We start from the raw sequence: 23,254 nt of genomic DNA, 5'->3' as shown, positions 1-23,254 counted from the left end.
CGGATGGCCAGGCACTCCCTCTCCACCGTGCTGTACCTGGCCTCCCTCTCGGACAGTTTCCGGCTGATGTACAGCACTGGGCGGTCGACACCCTGCACCTGCTGGGACAGAACGGCCCCCAACCCCCTGCCCGACGCATCAGTCTGCAGGACAAATGGGAGAGAGAAGTTAGGTGTGTGGAGAAGAGGCTCCCCGCAGAGGGCCTGTTTTACCCTCTCAAGCGACACCTGGCACTGCTCCGTCCACTGGACCGGATCTGAGGCACCCTTTCGGGTGAGGTCGGTCAAGGGGCTGGTCAGCTCCGCGAAATTGGGAATAAACCTCCGGTAATATCCGGCCAGCCCCAAAAACCGCCTCACCTCCTTTTTTGTCTTGGGCCTTGGGCAGGCTGCAATCGCTGCTGTCTTGTCGACCTGTGGACGCACCTGCCCGCCGCCCAAGTGGTACCCCAAATACCGTACCTCCCTCCATCCAACTGCACACTTCTTCGGGTTGGCCGTGAGCCCCGACTGCCTCAGTGACTCGAGCACCGCGGCCACCTGCTGCACATGCTCCGCCCAGCTGTTGCTGTGGATGATCACGTCATCCAGATAGGCGGCAGCATATGCAGCATGCGGCCGCAGCACCCGGTCCATGAGACGTTGGAATGTGGCTGGGGCCCCGAACAACCCGAATGGAAGTGTGACGAATTGGTACAAACCGTACGGAGTGGAGAAGGCCGTTTTTTCCTTGGACTCTGGAGACAAGGGAATCTGCCAGTAACCCTTGGTCAAATCCAGCGTCGTGAAAAAACGAGCAGTGCCCAGGCGATCCAGGAGCTCGTCGACCCGGAGCATGGGATAGGCATCAAAGCGTGAAACGGCGTTCACCTTGCGATAATCCACACAGAACCGAATAGACCCATCCTTCTTGCCCACAAGCACGATGGGGCTACTCCAGGCACTGTGGGACTCTTCTATTACGCCCATTTCCAACATGGCTATTAATTCTGCCTGAACCACTTTTCTCTTGTGTTCAGGTAACCGATAGGGCCGTGAACGCACCGTCACGCCCGGGTGAGTCTCAACCTGGTGTTGAATAAGGCTTGTGCGTCCTGGCAGGGGGGAGAACACATCAGCGAACCGCTGCTGCAACTTGGCTATGTCTGCTCCCTGGGACGGTGAGAGGTGGCCTTCACAAAGGAGCGAGGCTGGATTGGTCGATTTTGGTACCTCAGGCCCCAACTCATCTCTCTCTGCCATTGTCGTCACCAAGGCAACAGACTCCGCCTCCCTCCATGCTTTCAGGAGGTTGAGGTGATAAATCTGTGTTGCACCTCCCCTGTCCGATCGCACAAGCTCATAATCAACGTCACCCACTCGTCGTGTGACCACAAATGGCCCTTGCCACTTGGCGAGTAATTTTGAGCTGGAAGATGGGAGCAATACAAGCACTTTATCTCCCGGTGCAAATTGTCTTAACTGAGATCCTCTGTTGTACAGCCGCTGCTGACGTTCCTGGGCCCGGAGCAAATTCCCACGTGACAACTGCCCTAGTGTGTGGAGTTTTGCTCTCAGGTCCAGGACGTACTGAACTTCGTTTTTACTGGGGCTTGGACCTTCCTCCCAGCTTTCCTTAACCAGGTCCAAAACCCCGCGTGGTTTTCTGCCAAACAGCAGTTCAAAGGGAGAAAATCCCGTGGAGGCCTGGGGTACCTCGCGCACTGCAAACAGCAGAGGATCTAGCCACCTGTCCCAATTACCACTATCCCCGTGCACAAACTTACGGATCATGGACTTCAAAGTCTTATTCAGGCGCTCAACGAGGCCGTCAGTTTGGGGGTGGTAAACACTCGTTCGAATGGACTTGATTCCCAATAATCCGTACAGTTCTCTCAGTGTTCGTGACATAAATTGCGTGCCTTGATCAGTCAGGATCTCTTTCGGGATCCCGACTCGGGAGATCACTTGAAACAGCGCCTGTGCAACACTCTTTGCAGATATGCTGCGCAGCGGCACTGCCTCTGGGTATCGTGTTGCGTAATCCACCAGGACTAACACAAAGCGATATCCGCGTGCGCTTCGGTGAAATGGCCCGATGAGGTCCATCCCAATCCGTTCAAATGGGACCTCGATCAGCGGTAATGGGCGCAAAGGCGCTCTCGGGATGGCCGGTTGGTTAACCAACTGGCATTCGGGGCAGGACGCACACCAGCGGCGTACGTCTGCCCGAATGCCTGGCCAATAGAATCGGGCCATAACCCGGTTCAGTGTTTTTTCATACCCCATATGCCCAGCCATCGGGTTATAATGAGCCGCCTGGAAAACCATTTCCCGACGGCTTTTCGGGACCAACAACTGTGCTACTGTTTCTTCGGTCTGAGTGTCACGACTCACTCTGTACAACCTATCCCTGCACAATGAAAAGTGTGGATATGTCAACGCTGCGTCAGGGCGCACCATGTGACCATCAATTTTTATCACTTGGTCAAAGGCAAAGCGTAGAGTATCATCACGAGACTGCTCAAGTGGAAAATCTTCCATGGAGTCAAACACGGGAACCTGCGGCGCCTCCTGTGAAGGCGCCGCCGGCTCCCCCTCCCCGTCTGCAGTGTCGGACAACCTCGCGTCACCGCTGAGCACGGCGCACATATCCCATGTCCCTGCTGGTCGTGAGCACACCCCCACACACTGCCCCACCAATCTATCAAACCCAGGCCAATCCGTACCCAAAATCAGGGGGTGCACCAGGCGGGAGCTAACCGCAGCCTTCACACTATGCTTTTTCCCTTATAGCGAATTTCCACTGGAACTACAGGGTATCTGTGAATATCCCCATGTACACACCTAATATCCACCCACCCCGCCTCTATCAAAGCCCCGGGTCGAATCAGATTCTGGTGAACTATGGACTGCGTGCAGCCTGAGTCCACCATTGCCTGATGTGTACCCCCCTGAATCCTTACCGGAACGCTGTACGTCCCTCCTGGACCGGCGGAGGGTGCTGGAGGGCCGACAACCCGGATCACCTGGCCGACCTCCATCAGCGGGCACTCGCGGCGGAAGTGACCGGGCTGCTCGCACCTCCAACACTCCTGCACTGCTGCCTGAGGGACCCTCTGCGGGTCGGGAGCAGCACCTGTAGCGGCTGGAACCTGGGGTGGGAAGAGACGTGAGAGGTTAGTGCGGGGCGATGGCGATGGTCGGGCAGTTGTGTGGGGCAGGGGCTCGGCTGAGAACTGCCCCCTTCGGGGCGCTGGTGTGGGACGGCTGGGCGTTGCTGGTCGAGCCTCCGGTGCCCGGCCCCGGGAGAAGACAGCCAGATGGTCCTCTGTGAGGGTGATTGCGGTTGCCAGCTCCACAGGTCGGTGACAGCGCACCCACTCTGCCGTCCCCGTTGGCAGCCCCTCCAAAAACTGCTCCAGGATAATTTGCTCCAGCATCCTCTCCTCGCCGTTCGATCCCCCCGGCTGCAGCCACCTCGTCGCCGCGTCCTTTAGCTGCTGAGCGTAGGTAAACGGTCGGTCCGTGGGGCCCAGTTTCATCCCCCTGAAACGGCGGCGATGGTCCTCCGCCGAGTAGCCCAGGCGATCCAGCACTGCCCTCCTGATCGCCTTGTAGTCGCGAGCGCGCGCCGGGAGAGCCAGCGCCGCTGTTTGGGCGTCCCCTGACAGGAGGGGAAGCACCCGTACCGCCCACTCTTCCTCTGGCCACCTGCATGCCTCCGCCGTTGCCTCAAACATCTCCAGGAAAGATTGTGGGTCATCCGTTGGCGACATCTTGTGCAGTGCGACTGCTGCGAGTGGGGGAGCTGGTGTTCCTGCTCCGGCCTGCTCCACCATCACCTCCAGCAGGTGGGTCTGTCGCTCTGACTGGTCCTGCAGTGCTGCCAGCTGCTGTCTGCTGAGAGCCGCCTGGTCACGGCTCATCGCCGCGACCTCTGCCAGCAACTGGGCCAGCATGGTGATCGGCTGTTGCGGTTCCGTCATCTCAGTTTTTCCCTCCTGTCTTCGCTGAGTCCCTGTTAAGGCGCCAATGTGGCGTTCTTACAGCCACTGCGGGTTCTTTCAGCGGTAAGGATGACTGAGACCGGGTGTCAGGGTAAGGGTTTTTATTTTGTTCTTTTCTTTTTCGTTTGCCCGGCTTGTTGCTCGGCTTGTGGCAGCTCTTTCCGTCCGGTCTCCTTCCTGCGCTCCCTGCGCTGCGAGCCGGTTCGTTCTCCTTTCTCCTCTCCCCCTGGTTCCAGCACGCTACTGTGTTTTATAAGGAGAGTGATTAGACAAGTGGATACTGGTGTACTACTCACTCACCTGGTGCCGCTCCCCTGAGCTCTCTCCACACCTCTCTCCTGCAGCTGATGCACCACGCCCCCTCCACACTAACAATGGTGGTAATCAAGAAGTAAGACATTGGAAAAAAACATCAAGTTGAAAATAAATTTGATGAACTATGATCTCCGGGATAAGTGAACTATAGCCCACTTGTCAACTAAAGCTTAATACTGCCAACCATCTTGGGACACCAGTCAATGCCATGAGCAAATATGACAGGAAAGGTTTTATCCTCAGATTTGTGCCATACATTACATTTACATTTACATTACGGTCATTCTGCAGACGCTTTTATCCAAAGCGACTTACAATAAGTGCGTTCAACATCGGTAGGCAAAAGAACTTCAGGTCACAAGAAATCATAAGTGCATTTCCTTCCAATACCAAACAGCTAAGAGCAAAACTAGTGCTAGAGTAAGTGCGATAAGTCAGATACCTCAGCCTCTCACCAACTGCACACCAGTCACAGCGGGGTGGGGATGCAACCCTGGTTCGGGTAGGGGAAGAAATAAAAGAGGTAAGAAAAGCAGGAATGGGATTCAAACCCTGGTTCGGGTAGGGGGTAATGAAAATATAGAGGGTGCCAGTGGTGGAGGAAACAATAAGTGCGTAAGGAACTAGGACGGAGCAGGGTAGTTTTTCCTGAAGAGGTGGGTTTTCAGCCTGCGGCGAAAGATGGGCAGCGACTCAGCTGTCCTGATATCAGTCGGGACCTTTGTTTGGTCAACACAGAACTGAAAAGCAATCTTTGTTATTCCCCAACTCTCATTAAATAACATCAAACATTCATAAATATCATATATAACTATATATTTATAGAGCTGATTCTTTCTACATAAATATGTGTTTTATTGTAATCATGTTGAACCATGTTAGTTTATAATGTCCCTTCAGTTTGTTGTTATGAGTCATCTACAAATAGTTCCTCACTGTTAAAGAATAAATGTCAGAACAATAAAGTGGAATTTCTCAAAAAACTTTAATTTGTTGTCACATTAAACATGATAACTGATCTCATGATTTATTCTGATCTTGGAAATGAACATCTCAGAACAGACTTCCTCATTTGTTGGTTGATTTAGAAAACAGCAACAACATTTGATCTCTGAAACAAATCAAAGTAAGTCAAACTCCAGAATTATTTTCACATTTACAAAGTGATGAGATTTGAAAATAATCTGTGATAAAGGAAGGTCTGCTGGTTTCTCTGTTTGGCTCCATGAAGTGGAACAGAAACAACAACATACAAATACATCAACACAAGGATCCAACTAATATTTAGAGCTCAGAGAAGTTTGGATTTTCAAGTGGAGAAATATTTCTATGAATCAAACTCATCATTAGCAGTGATATCCTCCATGGCTGCACAAACACAGGAAAAAGCAGCAAATTAAAAAAAGAACAGCAGCGCAGAGACATCACAGCAATGAACTCTCAGCAACAAACTGACTAAATACATTTATTTCACTTTACACAACTCAGCTGTGGCTCCAGATTCCCAAAATCTAACTCCAGCATAGAGCGGCTGAGTGAATGTGGTCTGGACTCTGTGGAGGAGAGTCATGGTTTCAGAGACGCTGTAGAAGGACAGAACACCTGCTCTGTGATCCAGGTACACTCCTACTCTGGAGGACTGAGGACCTGAGATGGAGGTTTCCATGTTGTTGTACCAAAATTCATACTGGTTTTTGTAACAATCTAATGCCCAAGATTTGTCATTAAATCCAAATCCACCTTCATCCCCTGCTCTGCTGATGTTCTTGTATGCGACTGCTACATCAGCTCCTCCCCCTCTCATCTCCACCTCCCAGTAACAACGTCCAGTCAGACTCTCTCTGCTCAGGACCTGAAACCGATCTCTGAATCTGTCTGGATGACTAGAGTAAGACTGAGGTTGTGTCATTAATGTCACTTTTCTGTTCCCCTCTGACAGTAACAGATATGTGTTTGCTGTGTTTGGATCCAGTGTGATTTCACATGAATATTTCAAGAAGTCAGCTCTGCTCTTTGGTTCTGGTTCTGGTTGTGGCAGTAAAACATCCACAACAGTGACTGTCAGTGAGCTGTTTGTCCATTCCTCTCTCAGGATGTCCTGTAGTTTATCTCTGAGCTCTGACACAGCTGCTGTCACATCCTCAAAGTGCCTCAGAGGACGGATATTGATGCTGGGTGAGTGTGTAGACTCACTGAGTGCTGACACTGAGGGGTAGCTGTGCAGAAACTGGCTGTGATCCTCTGTGTGTGAGAGCTGCTTCAGCTCAGCATCTTTCCTCTTCAGCTCAGTGATCTCCTGCTCCAGCTTCTCCTGAAGCTCTTTGACTCGACTCACTTCAGCTTCCTGCTGGGATCTGATCTGCTGCTTCACATCAGAGCTTCTTTTCTGGATGAGACGGATCAGCTCAGTGAAGATCTTCTCACTGTGCTCCTCTGTTTTATCAGCAGACTGATTGATGGCCTCCACCTCTTGCTGAAGCAGCTTCACATCTTTCTCTCTGTCCTGGATTCTCTGCTGGATCTGTTGTCGACTCCCCTCCAGCTCTCTCTGCCTCTCAGTCCTTTCTGCTGCAGCTGACACTGTGTCGTGGCCTTTATGTTCATCCACAGAGCAGAGATAACAGATAGACTTCTGATCAGTACGGCAGAACATCTTCATCACCTCATCATGAACAGAGCAGATGTTCTCCTGGAGCTTCTTGGAGGGCTCCACCAGCTTGTGTTTCCTGAATGGAGCCACATCATAATGAGGCTGAAGGTGTTCCTCACAGTAAGAGGCCAGACAGAATAAACAGGACTTGATGGCTTTCAGCTTTCTTCCAGAGCAGAAATCACAGGCCACATCTTCAGCTCCAGCATAGCAGTGATCAGCAGGAGCAGCTTGGAGTCCAGTCTTCTTCAGCTGCTCCACTAAATCAGCTAACATGGTGCTTTTCTCCAGAATAGGTCTTGGTGTGAAAGTATCCATGCATTGAGGGCAGCTGTGAATTCCCTTCTTATTCTTTCCATTCCAGTAGCCTTTAATACAGTTCATGCAGTAGCTGTGTCCACAGGGAATAGTCACCGGCTCCTTCAGCACATCCAGACAGATCGAACAAGAGAAGCTTTCCAGGTCCAGTTTAACCATTTTCTTTGCCATTTCCTCCATTTGGCAGAGCAGTGTGTGACTCTCAGAGCAGAAACACCGTCTGTGCTGTCTTACAAAACAAATTCCACCTCCTTTTATTGCAGCTGATCTTCACTAAAGACCTCCTCTACTGTCACACAATGGTTTCACACATCCTCCCACCTTCAGATCAGTTTGGGGAGGGAACAAGGAAGTTTCCTTCACTGAAAGGGACAGTGCTGGTTTCACCTCAATCCTGCAGTAAAGTCAGGATTGTTCAAGGGTTTGTTGCATTATTCTTATTTGTTTTCTGTTGAAGGGAAAGATTCATTCATTAACCTTCCACTTAAAGTTGAACATGAAGAAAATCTGTTTTCTCTTTGTCTATCAGACCAACATTGTTAGATACGTTTAGCAGGCAGCTGTACAGGAAATGTAAATGTTTCTTAGTATTTTCATGCTTTTCATTTATATTTATATAATCAGCCCTGCTCTGCAGAGGTTGAAATTTATAAATCATGATCTTGTGCTGAGAGGCTCACCTAAATCTTCTGATTGATGCATTCAAGTGCATGACATGAAACATGAACTGTCGTATGTAGATGTAGATATTACTGATTAAAGGTTCCTTAAGACTGCATCAGACATGTTTGATCATCATCTATCTTTCGAGCTCTGTATACTGACTGGCGTCTTCAGGTTGAGCCTGATAGAAACCCTCTTTGTCTCTTTGTCACTGTGTATAAAAGAAGCTGCATCTTAAGATGGAGTTCCTTTGGTGTTCTGTCCACTCTTGTTCACACTGAAAACACAAACAACATAAACTGCAGAATAATGTGACGGTACTCTGACAACATCAGGGTCCATCTGATGCCAAAAAAAAACTGAACTCCAAACCACTCCAGGGATTTCAGTATATTTATAATGGAGGAGTGGGAGATCCTTTCAGAACTTCTATCCTTGATCAGTATCTGAAGCAGAAGATGTTTCACAGCTCAGATGGTTAAGGTTTGAAATGTAACCTGTGTGGGGACAGACAAAGGTGTAGAAGACAAAAAGTGGAGGCTCCAGGTGGTGATAGAAGATAAACAGCTGTACTCTGAGAAACATCTCTGCTAACGACTGTTTCTTTCAACTGAGGCTTCAGACAGATCACAAACTGACCTAAAGACTCCTGCATGATAATCACATCCATGCAGCCAAAGACCTGAATCAGTTGCACTGATCTGCAAGACAAAGGGAAGGGAATGTTACCATCCATCCCCCATGATTTCAGACATTAACTCAAGCCCAAACTTGGACAAAATCCTTCAACACAGCAATGACTCCTCACGATGAACATTAAAAACAACCATTTCTAACAATCTAACAATTTCTATCTAAACTATAAATAATTTGAGGGATTTTAATCTCATTTTCAACAGTGACAGTTAAGGAGTGTCATCAGATGAATGAGATCAGCTCAGTAATGAAAACCCAGTTTAAACTATATACAGTCTTTGGTTTACACAAACCTCAGTGAAAATAAAGACAATTATTATGGGTGCCAATGCCAAAGTCATCAAGGCACACATATTACTATTGTGCATACTTATTATTCTCCCGTTTCCGTCAGGAATTTGGCAAAGAACTAGTCCCGCGCGGTCGGTCCGACCGGGATAAATAGCATATCCCAACGTGTCCACCGATAGGGACTAGTGTGCTATGACTTTTCTCTCTCATTACTCAAACAGATTCCTGGAAAATTGGGAAATACTGTGAATTTTGGCCCATTGGAAATGCATTAAAATTCATATATAATGGGACAAAGGTAGCCCTATTTGGAGGCCTCACAACTCAGCCGTAGTTAATCATAGAGACATCATTCAAAGTTTAAACAGGACAGGAAAGGCCCGGCCTTAACTGAAGTAAATGGTTTGTTGATATGTTATATAGCTTTGACATAATGGCAGTTTAAGTTTCAGGAAAAATCAGGACTCCTCTCACTCTCCTGTCCTGGGGTCTCACACTCTATTTTGACAAGCTCAAAATTAATACCTAAACAATTCAAACAAACTTCTCTCACATCCAAAATTTCTGCTGCACCTAGACAAATTATACTTCAAAATGTAGGTATTTTTATCCTCTTTCACCCAATGTCACCTTTATTGTGCTTGGCCTCACAGTTTCCCCTCAAATGACCTCTGAGAGCAGAGTAAATATATGACATGAGACATGAACTCTCGTACAGCTGTTGGACTTCAGAAGAGGTAAAAAACCTGCAGAGTTGAGCTGTCTGAAAACTAAATCTGCCTCCTGTTAGATCGATTCTTTCAATGGCAGCTCAAGAACAAGCCGGAGGAATCTCAAGTTAAATAAATTGTTTATTGGTAGTCACATGTCAAGCATATCAGCGCTGGGCTCAGTGGAACAGAGCTCCCGCAGGAAGTCTGTCAGACTGAGCCTCGATTTCCGGGTATCATTTGTATTTATAGCCTCATAGGTTGGACTCACACTCGACCGAGTATAATTGGACATGAGTAGGTTCAACATGCTTTGTCATATTCTCTGGATCAGCCAAAACAATGTGTGTGTGTGAATCTGGCCTTGCTTTCCCAGGCTTTCCCAATTGTTTTGTCTTCCCATTCCTGGATCACTTTAGGTCATCATGGAAAAGTACAGAGACTGTTTCATTTATAATGTCTAAGAACAAAGCCAATTTTTACATAAGCTCGAAATTAATACCAAAATAACTCAAATAAACTTCTCTCACATCCAAAATGTCTGCTGCACCTAGACAAAATATACTTCACAATGTAGGTATTTTTGTCCTCTTTCACCAAATATTCCCCTCATTGTGCTTGGCCTCACGGTTTTCTCTCAAATGAACTTTGTTCATCTGTTTTAACAGGTTTATGCAAGCCACTGTGTTATGTCTACTCACAATACAACATGACAATAACATGACAGCCTCTGTCTCTCAGCGGGTAGTAGCTTCATTGGCATCCATCAAAATTTCTACAGAAATTTTGTAGTTCTTTCTGTCACTGCCCAGTTTGTGACCATATGTATTTGGCAGAAACTTTTATCCAAAGCAACTTACAGGTAGGATAAGGACCCCAACTGGAGGTATTACCTTTCATGTAGGGGATTTGAGCCCAGGTCACCTACAATAAAGGAGGGAGGGACTGAATGGCTTTTAACATTGTGTGAGTTAAGGCGGTAGCATGGTTGCCGCGTCTCTCACGGCGGTGTCGCACCGTGACGTCAAAATGACGTTTCAGGCATGGCGCTTCCCTTGAAAAGACGGCGCAGCGCGTTGTCGTGCACCAGTCGATTTTTGTAACTTGGCGGCGCCGAGCACAACGAACCGGATGGACCGATGTGAGACCAGGCTCAGTGAGGAGGTGCGTTTGTACAGGCAGCTGTACGAAACTGCAGTGAAACAGCACAGGGAGCACGTAAACTCCCAAAACTGGTGGACAGAGATTGGCAGAACTTTGGGGAAAGAGGGAGAGTTCTGTAAGAATGTGTGGAAGAAGCTACGGGACAGATAGGTGAAGGCAAAGAAGAGGGCAGAGACTCTGTTGATGCCGGGGGCTTCAGACCTTTACCTCTTTTAACTGAATTAAAAAATTAAAATGATCCGAAAACTGCAGCAGTATCATTAATTACAGTATTCTTGCTCTTGACAGCGGCATTGTTTTCTTCTCCACTTTCGTGGTTGTAGAGTAGAGGTAACCTTCACGTAGCAGCGCCACCTCTGTGACGGAGAAAATTGCAACTACTGGCGCGCAACGACTTGCGCCACTATATAGGGTCCTATGGCGGGCACGAACTCGTGACGTCATCAACACCGCTCGCGCGAGCAGACGCAGCAACCATGCTAGAGCCTTGACACCATCTTCTTTTGTCTGAACTACATGTATAAGCTTATACGCAGAGGGTCGCTACAGTAACATGTGTCACTGAATACCCACCAATCTGCATGTCGTTAGTGTCTTTATCACCTCCGAATTGTCTACCTGCCTGACAGAGTGAGTTTTGGTCACAGAATCCAAGGTGAGAATGATTGTCAAACTGCCTCTGGAGGAGAGACAATGCTGCATTGTAGGTGCTGGGAAGGTGAAACCTGAGACCACCTCCTCTGTTCAACAATGTTTTTTCCAGTTTTACATAGATGGCTTCTTTGATTCCTATCTCAAACTACCTGTCTTCTCTGTCTAGAATGTGGACATTACTGTCCTCCAAAGAGTGTCCCTTCTCTTTGAGATGAAGGTGCACTGCTGAGTCTTGACCTGAAGAGGTGGCTCTCCTGTGTTGTGCCATATGCTTGTTCAGCTGTTGTTTGGTCTCTCCTATAAAGAGGTCTGCACAGTCTTTGCTGCACTGCATACATGACACCACCCAGTTTGTGTTTGGGTGTTTAATCCTTTGGGTGAACCAGTCTCTGTCTGAGGGTGTTCTTGGGTTTACTGAAATTAGTTGTATGAACTCAGGTCAATGAGGCCTACAAGGCATTAATACTTGAAAGAGACTTTAGGTAATATTTATGTATTACGGATTTAAAATAAACTAGGATGTTCTAGTGGCCAGAACACAGGCAGAGTTCAGTGTAAATGAACAGAACAGGGGCCTCATGTACAAAGACTTGCGTGGATTTCCTACTGAAACATGGCGTACGCTCAAACCAAAATGACCTCCAACGTCGGATGTACGAATCTGTGCGCACGCATGTATCCAAGCACATTTCGTTTGTACATCCCAATCAACGTGGAATTGAGCGCACATGTCGGAGCACCCAACTCCTCCCTGTCCACGCCCCTACTTAAATACGCAAATCACGTTTAAATGAGCTCTGCACCTGTGATCCCCCTCTCTGTACGGTCAGAAAATAAAGAAAAAAGAATGAATAAGACGGGAAAATAGAACTTCACGGAAAGCGAGATGTCGGTGCTACTTTCTGAAGTGAAGGCCTGCTAAAATGTGTTCTTTGGCACGCTGTCCTCCGGCATAAGCAGCAAACGCAAGAGGAGTGGGTGGGATAATGAGAGTGGGTTAATGCTGTGGGGTAAGAGAAGCCACACAAGCAGAGGTGAAGAAGAAGTGGTCCAACATTAAAGTGGAGGTGAAGCGGAGACTGGCTGCCCACCGCCGCAGTGTGGCCAAAACAGTCGGGTAGGGGGGTGACCGACTGTTTGAACAGAGAGTCGGGGCAACTATGGGTGACACTGCTCTCTCTGGGGTGGTGGGAGCTCATGTCGGTGACTCTGATTACCCCCAAGCTAAATACTGATGTTTTTGTGTAACTCACAACAACGTGTTCATACAGTAACGTGCAGAAGTGCACCGGGGAAAAGGTGAGGCTGATTGAGACATTTCACACTTTACGCACGGGGTTATTAACATTTGCCCACAGAGACGATCAGAGGCTTGTTAGAAAGATCTTCAACTGAAGTTTAACCAGCAAAAAAAAGCAAGAAACTAACTTTAACCACCGACTGATGCTGTGAAGACGGGATAGAAACTGGGGGCGCACATACTCAATGCGCGTCACGTGAATAATATTAGGACAAAACAAGAATAAAGTTACTCACCAAGAAGCCAGCCATCACGCACAGTGCCACCTTGTAGTCTGTTCCCAACGATGCTGTTACTCAGAATGTATGAATTGTGCGTTGAACCAGGCCACCTGGCCACATAGTTGGTTAATTGCATTTACGCATCACATATGAATGAAAATGTTTCCTGTTAACATACAAATTCATCATGTGATGGCGCTTTTATAGCAATATGTGCGCAGTCGATAGCTCCGATTACAAAACCGGCTCTCGCTTCAAATTGAGCTTTAATGTTGGCCTGTTGGGAATTTGATATACGTGGCTGAGATGCAGATAATTCTGTCCCACACGGCTGGCATGGCTCGGCTCAGAGTAGACTGGTTGGCCAGCTCCCTCTGGAATGCCCCGGTTGGAACCCCAGTGTGCACATCACCTGTGAGCACAGGCAGCGCATGGTTCCTCGCTGTGTTGCGCTCCAACGCCGGCCGCAGCTCTGCGCACAGTTCCAGGAGGATTTCCCTCAAAACGGCTAATGAGTAATCAGTCGCCATCATATGCCAGCTAATCCTCTCTGTTGTAGTGAACACACGCTCTCTTCGAATTGCACCATTTGCAAAGTCTTCTAATACTTTTAAAGCAGCCATTGTTTTTAATGGTATGCATTGCACCACTTTGCGCTGCTTTTATATCCACTCGTGTAACTGCACACACATGGGTGTGTTAATTGTTGATCAGTATTAATTGTTCATGTGTCTCAAATGTGCACATCACTGTCTGAGGAATAATTGTTTTCACATTTATTTATTATAACAGTTTCCCAACATCACCTTAGGTGTCGCCAAAGAATCAACAGCTGCAGAAACGTGCGTACGCCAGCCCTGAAGCTGCCGTGAGGCACCGCACATTTCCACGGTCTTTTCGTTCTTGATACATCTGATCGTTGACGTGAAAAGGTGCGTACGCCACTATTTTGTGCGTACGCACGCTTTGTACACGAGGCCCCAGGAGCTTTAACCTCCTCTGCATCCCTGTGAGCAGGATGAAGGCGCCCTCTTGTGTTAGTTTTCAGATTTCAGCTTTGAAACTGCAGGGAGACATGAGAAAGCTTCACTGAGGCTTTGGCAGATTCAACAACATGAGGAAAGAGAAGTTTAAATATGTGTAACATAACACTGTGTCAGTTTGTTCACAGGACTCACAACCTGTAACACTGATGCTGCTTTCAGGGAACTTCTTCCTTTTATAATTATTTTTTTGTAAACTTTAACTTAATCAATAAGTGGCAGATTAAACAGCACAGTTACCTCTCCATCTGCAGCCTCCAAAGCCGACTGAAACTGAGGAGTCAGCTGGAAACTCCACCTTACTGTTACCTGCTCCACCCAAACTCGTACCTATGACGACCCTTAAACAATACGTGGAACAGAACAATGAGAGTTCATGTTTCATTTCATGCACTTGAATGCATCAGTCAGAAGATTTAGGTGAGCTTATCAGCAGAAGATCATGATTTATAAATATCAACCTCCGCAGAGCGGAGCTGATTATATAAATATAAATGAAAAGCATGAAAATATTCAGAAACATTTACATTTCCTTTACAGCTGCCTGCTAAACGTATCTAACAATGTTGGTCTGATAGATGCAGAGAAAACAGATTTTCTTCATGTTCAACTTTCAGTGGAAGGTTAATGAATGAATATTTCCCTTCAACAGAAAACAAATAAGAACAATTTAACAAACCCTTGAACAATCCTGACTTTACTGCAGGATTGAGGTGCAACCAGCACTGTCCCTTTCAGTGAAGGAAGCTTCCTTGTTCCCTCCCCAAACTGATCTGAAGGTGGGAGGATGTGTGAAACCATTGTGTGACAGTAGAGGAGCTCTTAACACTCTGGAGTCTAAAACCCACTGGTGGTTTCTTTTGACACATCTCCAAAAACACATCTGTAACTCTGAGTTTTTGTCATTCAAACATATGAGTGACACCATTAAAAACCTTGAAACTTGTAGTTTTCAAATATATATATATATTAAAATAAATTATATAGCTGGCCCTTTTTAAAGAGAGTGAACAGAAATCTTTGGATTTTCTGTCATCTCAGACTGCAGCAGCCTCCTACGCCACACCTATCACTATTATTCACATGTAAAGTACCAGGTGATTGAGTGGCTATTCACAGGGGAGAACACACCCCATTCACCAGCATAAACAAAGCCACGCTTCTACTCACTTGTCAAGACACCAACTGAGAAACTTGGAGGAGAGACTATGACCAATGCAAGGAAGATTTCGCCTGCTGAAGCTGCACAGCTGATCCAGGAACAACTTGCTCTGGAGAGTGAGTCTGATGACGCCTTGTCAGATCTGTCCAGTGACGATGAAGTCGATGAAGACGTGCATTTTGAGCTTCGTATTGATCCTGCTGAAGAGTAAGTAGGCTTGTGTGTTTTACTAGCTGTTGTCATGATTTATCAGTTAGCTGTGGAGAATCTAATCAGCTACGGAGGTGCTGTCTAGCGATGGTTTATCTCCTCTGCTAATTATGTGGAACGTGTAAAATGTAGGCATCAGAAAACTTGCATCATAATTGCATGAGAACTTTTTACCATTCCCTTACGCAAAAAATAATGCATTGTGTATCAGGAGTACTGCCGTTCTTTCTGTGGTACAGCAATTGGTATGTATGAATGCCAAGCACTGTATACAAATGCTAATGTGTGTCATAGTTGTTAGGTGAAGATAATGTAGGACCAATTTCTAAACAATGTCTCTTCTATTATTGTATTTACAGCGATGTGGAAAACATCCCACCTGCACCAGCCAGGAGGAGAGCACGGAGCGATGTGGAAAACATCCCACCTGCACCAGCCAGGAAGAGAGCACGGAGCGATGTGGAAAACATCCCACCTGCACCAGCCAGGAGGAGAGCACGGAGCGATGTGGAAAACATCCCACCTGCACCAGCCAGGAGGAGAGCACAAACCAAACAGCGTCAAACCAAACAGCGTGCACATTCATGGAAGACCGAACGTGATGCAGATGCTCCGCCGCCACCACAGCGCTTTCTTCCTGCAAGGGAGCCTGGTGTTCAGCTGAGGGCAGAGGACAACCACACTCCTCTGGACCTCTTCAAGCTGTTTTTTTCAGAGAATGTTGTGCAAACCCTCTGCCGCAACACCAACAAGCAAGCTGCCAGGAAGGTTGCCAGAGGTGCAAAGTACAGATGGGTTGATGTTGGAGTTGCAGAATTCTACCAATTCCTTGGGCTGATGTTCTACACGAGCATGCTCAAGGTGAAACATGTCACTGACTACTGGAGGAGAAACACCATCTTCTCTATCCCTTTTCCAGCACAGACTATGGCAAGGGACAGATACAGAACAATCTTCTGGAATCTGCACATAAGTGACCCAGATGAAGACAGAGAAAATGATGCCAAGAAGGGAACCTCAGCACATGACAAGCTGTTCCGTGTCAAACCACTTATGGACACCATCAGAAATGTCTGCAAAGCATTCTACCACCCCCGCAGGAACATTTCTGTGGGTGAACGCATGGTGGCTTCCAGATGTCATGCTATGAGTGACACCATTAAAAACCTTGAAACTTGTAGTTTTCAAATATATATATATATTAAAATAAATTATATAGCTGGCCCTTTTTAAAGAGAGTGAACAGAAATCTTTGGATTTTCTGTCATCTCAGACTGCAGCAGCCTCCTACGCCACACCTATCGCTATTATTCACATGTAAAGTACCAGGTGATTGAGTGGCTATTCACAGGGGAGAACACACCCCATTCAGCCAGCATAAACAAAGCCACGCTTCTACTCACTTGTCAAGACACCAACTGAGAAACTTGGAGGAGAGACTATGACCAATGCAAGGAAGATGTCGCCTGCTGAAGCTGCACAGCTGATCCAGGAACAACTTGCTCTGGAGAGTGAGTCTGATGACGCCTTGTCAGATCTGTCCAGTGACGATGAAGACGATGAAGATGTGCATTTTGAGCTTCGTATTGATCCTGCTGAAGAGTAAGTAGGCTTGTGTGTTTTACTAGCTGTTGTCATGATTTATCAGTTAGCTGTGGAGAATCTAATCAGCTACGGAGGTGCTGTCTAGCGATGGTTTATGTCCTCTGCTAATTTTGTATATGTGGAACGTGTAAAATGTAGGCATCAGAAAACTTGCATCATAATTGCATGAGAACTTTTGACCATTCCCTTACGCAAAAAATAATGCATTGTGTATCAGGAGTACTGCCGTTCTTTCTGTGGTACAGCAATTAGTATGTATGAATGCCAAGCACTGTATACAAATGCTAATGTGTGTCATAGTTGTTAGGTGAAGATAATGTAGGACCAATTTCTAAACAATGTCTCTTCTATTATTGTATTTACAGCGATGTGGAAAACATCCCACCTGCACCAACCAGGAAGAGAGCACGGAGCGGTGTGGAAAACATCCCACCTTCACCAGCCAGGAGGAGAGCACAAACCAAACAGCGTCAAACCAAACAGCGTGCACATTCATGGAAGACAGAACGTGATGCAGATGCTCCGCCGCCACCACAGCGCTTTCTTCCTGCAAGGGAGCCTGGTGTTCAGCTGAGGGCAGAGGACAACCACACTCCTCTGGACCTCTTCAAGCTGTTTTTTTCAGAGAATGTTGTGCAAACCCTCTGCCGCAACACCAACAAGCAAGCTGCCAGGAAGGTTGCCAGAGGTGCAAAGTACAGATGGGTTGATGTTGGAGTTGCAGAATTCTACCAATTCCTTGGGCTGATGTTCTACACGAGCATGCTCAAGGTGAAACATGTCACTGACTACTGGAGGAGAAACACCATCTTCTCTATCCCTTTTCCAGCACAGACTATGGCAAGGGACAGATACAGAACAATCTTCTGGAATCTGCACATAAGTGACCCAGATGAAGACAAAGAAAATGATGCCAAGAAGGGAACCTCAGCACATGACAAGCTGTTCCGTGTCAAACCACTTATGGACACCATCAGAAATGTCTGCAAAGCATTCTACCACCCCCGCAGGAACATTTCTGTGGGTGAACGCATGGTGGCTTCCAGATGTAATGCTATGAGTGACACCATTAAAAACCTTGAAACTTGTAGTTTTCAAATATATATATATATTAAAATAAATTATATAGCTGGCCCTTTTTAAAGAGAGTGAACAGAAATCTTTGGATTTTCTGTCATCTCAGACTGCAGCAGCCTCCTACGCCACACCTATCGCTATTATTCACATGTAAAGTACCAGGTGATTGAGTGGCTATTCACAGGGGAGAACACACCCCATTCAGCCAGCATAAACAAAGCCACGCTTCTACTCACTTGTCAACACACCAACTGAGAAACTTGGAGGAGAGACTATGACCAATGCAAGGAAGATGTCGGCTGCTGAAGCTGCACAGCTGATCCAGGAACAACTTGCTCTGGAGAGTGAGTCTGATGACGCCTTGTCAGATCTATCCAGTGACGATGAAGACGTGCATTTTGAGCTTCGTATTGATCCTGCTGAAGAGTAAGTAGGCTTGTGTGTTTTACTAGCTGTTGTCATGATTTATCAGTTAGCTGTGGAGAATCTAATCAGCTACGGAGGTGCTGTCTAGCGATGGTTTATGTCCTCTGCTAATTTTGTATATGTGGAACGTGTAAAATGTAGGCATCAGAAAACTTGCATCATAATTGCATGAGAACTTTTGACCATTCCCTTACGCAAAAAATAATGCATTGTGTATCAGGAGTACTGCCGTTCTTTCTGTGGTACAGCAATTGGTATGTATGAATGCCAAGCACTGTATACAAATGCTAATGTGTGTCATAGTTGTTAGGTGAAGATAATGTAGGACCAATTTCTAAACAATGTCTCTTCTATTATTGTATTTACAGCGATGTGGAAAACATCCCACCTGCACCCGCCAGGAGGAGAGCACGGAGCGGTGTGGAAAACATCCCACCTGCACCAGCCAGGAAGAGAGCACGGAGCGATGTGGAAAACATCCCACCTGCACCAGCCCGGAAGAGAGCATGGAGCGATGTGGAAAACATCCCACCTGCACCAGCCAGGAGGAGAGCACAAACCAAACAGCGTGCACATTCATGGAAGACAGAACGTGATGCAGATGCTCCGCCGCCACCACAGCGCTTTCTTCCTGCAAGGGAGCCTGGTGTTCAGCTGAGGGCAGAGGACAACCACACTCCTCTGGACCTCTTCAAGCTGTTTTTTTCAGAGAATGTTGTGCAAACCCTCTGCCGCAACACCAACAAGCAAGCTGCCAGGAAGGTTGCCAGAGGTGCAAAGTACAGATGGGTTGATGTTGGAGTTGCAGAATTCTACCAATTCCTTGGGCTGATGTTCTACACGAGCATGCTCAAGGTGAAACATGTCACTGACTACTGGAGGAGAAACACCATCTTCTCTATCCTTTTTCCAGCACAGACTATGGCAAGGGACAGATACAGAACAATCTTCTGGAATCTGCACATAAGTGACCCAGATGAAGACAGAGAAAATGATGCCAAGAAGGGAACCTCAGCACATGACAAGCTGTTCCGTGTCAAACCACTTATGGACACCATCAGAAATGTCTGCAAAGCATTCTACCACCCCCGCAGGAACATTTCTGTGGGTGAACGCATGGTGGCTTCCAGATGTCATGCTATGAGACAGTATATGAAGGACAAACCAACTAAGTGGGGCTTCAAGTTGTTTGTGCTTGCAGACTCCAGCAATGGATACACTGTCAACTTTTCTGTATACACAGGAAAGAACAATTTTCCCATGGGCCATGGACTCTCTTATGACTCTGTCATGACACTGACTGACAAAGGATATTTGGGATCTGGATACAATGTCTTCATGGACAATTTTTACACGAGCCCAAAGCTTTTCAAGGATTTGCATGATGCCAAGTTTGGTGCTTGCGGAACCTACAGAGAATCCCGGAGGGACTGCCCACGCAGTAGCATCAATGCACTGGCAAAGCATTCACCTAGAGGAGAAATGCGCTGGATAAGAGATGGTCCTGTTGTCTATGTGAAGTGGATGGATACACGAGAGGTGTCTGTCTGCTCCACCATCCACGCAGCCTACACTGGAGATGCAGTGCAGCGAAGAGTGAAGAGCAAACAGGGTCTCTGGTCAAGAAAATCTGTTCCATGCCCCAAACCTGTGATAGAGTACAACAAGCACATGGGTGGTGTGGATTTATCCAACCAGTTGCTCCAGTATTACACAACACAGCATAAAACTGTAAAGTGGTACAAGAAGCTCTTTCTTCACTTCTTGGACATTGCTTCAACAAATGCCTACATTCTCCACAAAGAGCTCATGCAAAGCATGCACAAGAAAAGCATGACCCACAAGCAGTTCATTGAGAAGCTTACTGCAGAGCTGTGTGGTGTATCATTGCATTGCGAGGAACCAAAGGCTCCACCAAAGGAAGATGGCAGGCTACACTTGCCAGTTTGCGGGGCTGGATCATCCACAGATGGGAAGAGAGCCAGTGATGGTCGCAGACGCTGTGTGTACTGCATACAGCAGGGCAAAGTAATGAAAACTCTCTGGAAGTGCACAGTGTGTGCTGTCTACCTCTGCCTTCAACCAGACAGAAACTGTTATGTTGCTTGGCACAGCTGATTGGAACTGAATCTTACTGTAGATCTACTACACAAATGCTTGGGCTGCCCTAGTCCCAGGGCGGACTCTTTGTCATGATGTGTATGTGTGTGTACTCTACTTTACTAGAAAAAAAAAAACTAACCCTACTTTGCATCTGCACTGTGTAACTATTTATCTGATTTATACTTTATATTTTCATACTGTGTATTTACATTTTTTGTACTTTGAAGACACTTAGTATACTGCACTGACACAATAGAGTGTGGGGGAAGGCAGCAATGTCCTGCCAGTGACAGACAATTATCACATGGAGAGTGACAGGGGGGTGGGGGCAATCACTTTTCACTTTTATGCAGCCAACACTTTTGTTTACAAGGTTCAACCTTCAAAAGTCTTGGCTAGATATATTTATAGTGTGTTATCTTGCACTGTTTGAAGACCTCTAAAACTTTTTTGTACAGTTGTGTTTCCCCTCAATTTAAATAAAACTTGTTTGTATTACATTCACTTCACTCTCATATTGTTTTTTGTTAGGCTTTTCAGAATACAACCATATGTGTCACTTTTGCATAGATGTTTACAGTTAGTTGAAATACTTGAAAATGTCATGGTGGTGACAACTGCCTCAAAAGCCCTATTCGGACGGGACTAGTTCAATGGGGGGACGTATGGTAATGTTGGTTAACCAGACGACGCCAGGGAGAAGAAATGACCAATTCGGACGGGACAAGAAATCCCTGTAATATTCATCTAACATGGGAGGAGTTTTCTTGAATATAAAGCATTCTGCTCCAAAATTATTGTGTACAAACGCAGAGGACTTTTTTGTTTGTTTACCTGAATGATAAGTATTACTAAAACGTATTGTACAGTATAACAGAACAGAAGATTTATTCATTTTTGACCTTAATGTAAAGTACTGTTCACCAAAAGTTTTGCTCAGGATACTTATTTTACCTGAATGTAAAGTATAGTTTAAAAAAAGGATTGCACAACGAAACTTAAGTGTAATTTTCTATTTTACACCTAATTGTTTCTCTCTTTAAAAGGATGTGATGACATATTCCGTACTTATTACCGAAGGTCGCATTCGCACGGGATTAGTATTACCTATGGTAGATACTCCGGACCGTTTCACAGGAGGTAGAATTCTCTGCAAAGTTTACCGACATACTCCGCTATCTTTACTGACATGGCGCGTTCGGACGGGACTAGATTTCCCGGTTATTATTACTTTACCCCAGGTCCCCCCATTAAACTAGTCCCGTCCCAATAGGGCTAAAGTCTCTGAAAAGGCCTTAGACTCCAGAGGGTTAAGATGGAGTTCCTTTGGTGTTCTGTCCACTCTTGTTCATACTGAAAACACAAACAACATAAACTGCAGAATAATGTGACGGTACTCTGACAACATCAGGGTCCATCTGATGCCAAAAAAAACCTGAACTCTAAACCACTGCAGGGATTTCAGTATATTTATAATGGAGGAGTGGGAGATCATTTCAGAACTTCTATCTTTGATCAGTATCTGAAGCAGAAGATGTTTCACAGCTCAGATGGTTGAGGTTTGAAATGTAACCTGTGTGGGGACAGACAAAGGTGTAGAAGACAAAAAGTGGAGGTTCCAGATGGTGATAGAAGATAAACAGCTGTACTCTGAGAAACATCTCTGCTAACGACTGTTTCTTTCAACTGAGGCTTCAGACAGATCACAAACTGACCTAAAGACTCCTGCATGATAATCACATCCATGCAGCCAAAGACCTGAATCAGTTGCACTGATCTGCAAGACAAAAGGAAGGGAATGTTACCATCCATCCCCCATGTTTTCAGACATTAACTCAAACCCAAACTTGGACAAAATCCTTCAACACAGCAATGACTCTACATCCTCAGGAGGAACATTAAAAACAACCATTTCTAACAATCTAACAATTTCTATCTAAACTATAAATAATTTGAAGGATTTTAATCTCATTCTCAACAGTGACAGTTAAGGAGTGTCATCAGGTGAATGAGATCAGCTCAGTAATGAAAACCCAGTTTACACTATATACAGTCTGTGGTTTACACAAACCTCAGTGAAAATAAATACAATTATCATGGGTGCCAATGCCAAAGTCATCAAGGAACACATATTACTATTGTGCAAACTTATTATTCTCCTGTTTCCGTCATGAATTTGGCAAAGAACTAGTCCCGCGCGGTCGGTCCGACCGGGATAAAAAGCATATCCCAACGTGTCCACCGATAGGGACTAGTGTGCTATGACTTTTCTCTCTCATTACTCAAACAGATTCCCGGAAAATTGGGAAATACTGTTAATTTTGGCCCATTGGCATTAAAATGAATAAATAATGCGACAAAAGTAGCCTTATTTGGAGGCCTCATAACTCAGCCATAATTTATCATAGAGATATCATTCAAAGTTTAAACAGGCCAAGAAAGACTCAACTTTAATTGAACTAAGGGTTTTTTTTTATATATTTTATAGCTTTGACACAATGGCAGTTTAAGTTTTAGGAAAAATCAGGATTCCTCTCACTCTGCTGTCCTGGGGTCTCACACTCTATTTTGACAAGCTCAAAATTAATACCTAAACAATTCAAACAAACTTCTCTCACATCCAAAATGGCTGCTGCACCAAGACAAATTATACTTCAA

The 23,254-nt window shown here is 46.0% G+C and overlaps 1 protein-coding gene across 1 annotated transcript; it reads right to left on the bottom strand.

Moving 5' to 3' along the window:
* Positions 1–5,768: 5,768 nt before the first annotated feature.
* Positions 5,769–7,442, bottom strand: LOC142400694 (tripartite motif-containing protein 16-like). Its single transcript, XM_075485802.1, has one exon. It carries the CDS (start codon positions 7,440–7,442, stop codon positions 5,769–5,771), a length of 1,674 nt encoding a protein of 557 aa, XP_075341917.1.
* Between the last annotated feature and the right edge of the window lie 15,812 nt (positions 7,443–23,254).

This window comes from Odontesthes bonariensis, chromosome 2, assembly GCF_027942865.1.
Source record: "Odontesthes bonariensis isolate fOdoBon6 chromosome 2, fOdoBon6.hap1, whole genome shotgun sequence".
Classification (NCBI taxonomy): Eukaryota; Metazoa; Chordata; class Actinopteri; order Atheriniformes; family Atherinopsidae; genus Odontesthes; species Odontesthes bonariensis.
The sequence above is the reverse complement of the archived record's forward strand: the minus strand, read 5'-3'. Positions and strand labels throughout refer to the sequence as shown.

What these genes read in the sequence shown, in the direction of transcription:
- LOC142400694 (XM_075485802.1), bottom strand. Translation starts at nt 7,442, where the DNA reads ATGGCAAAGAAAATGGTTAAACTGGACCTGGAAAGCTTCTCTTGTTCG.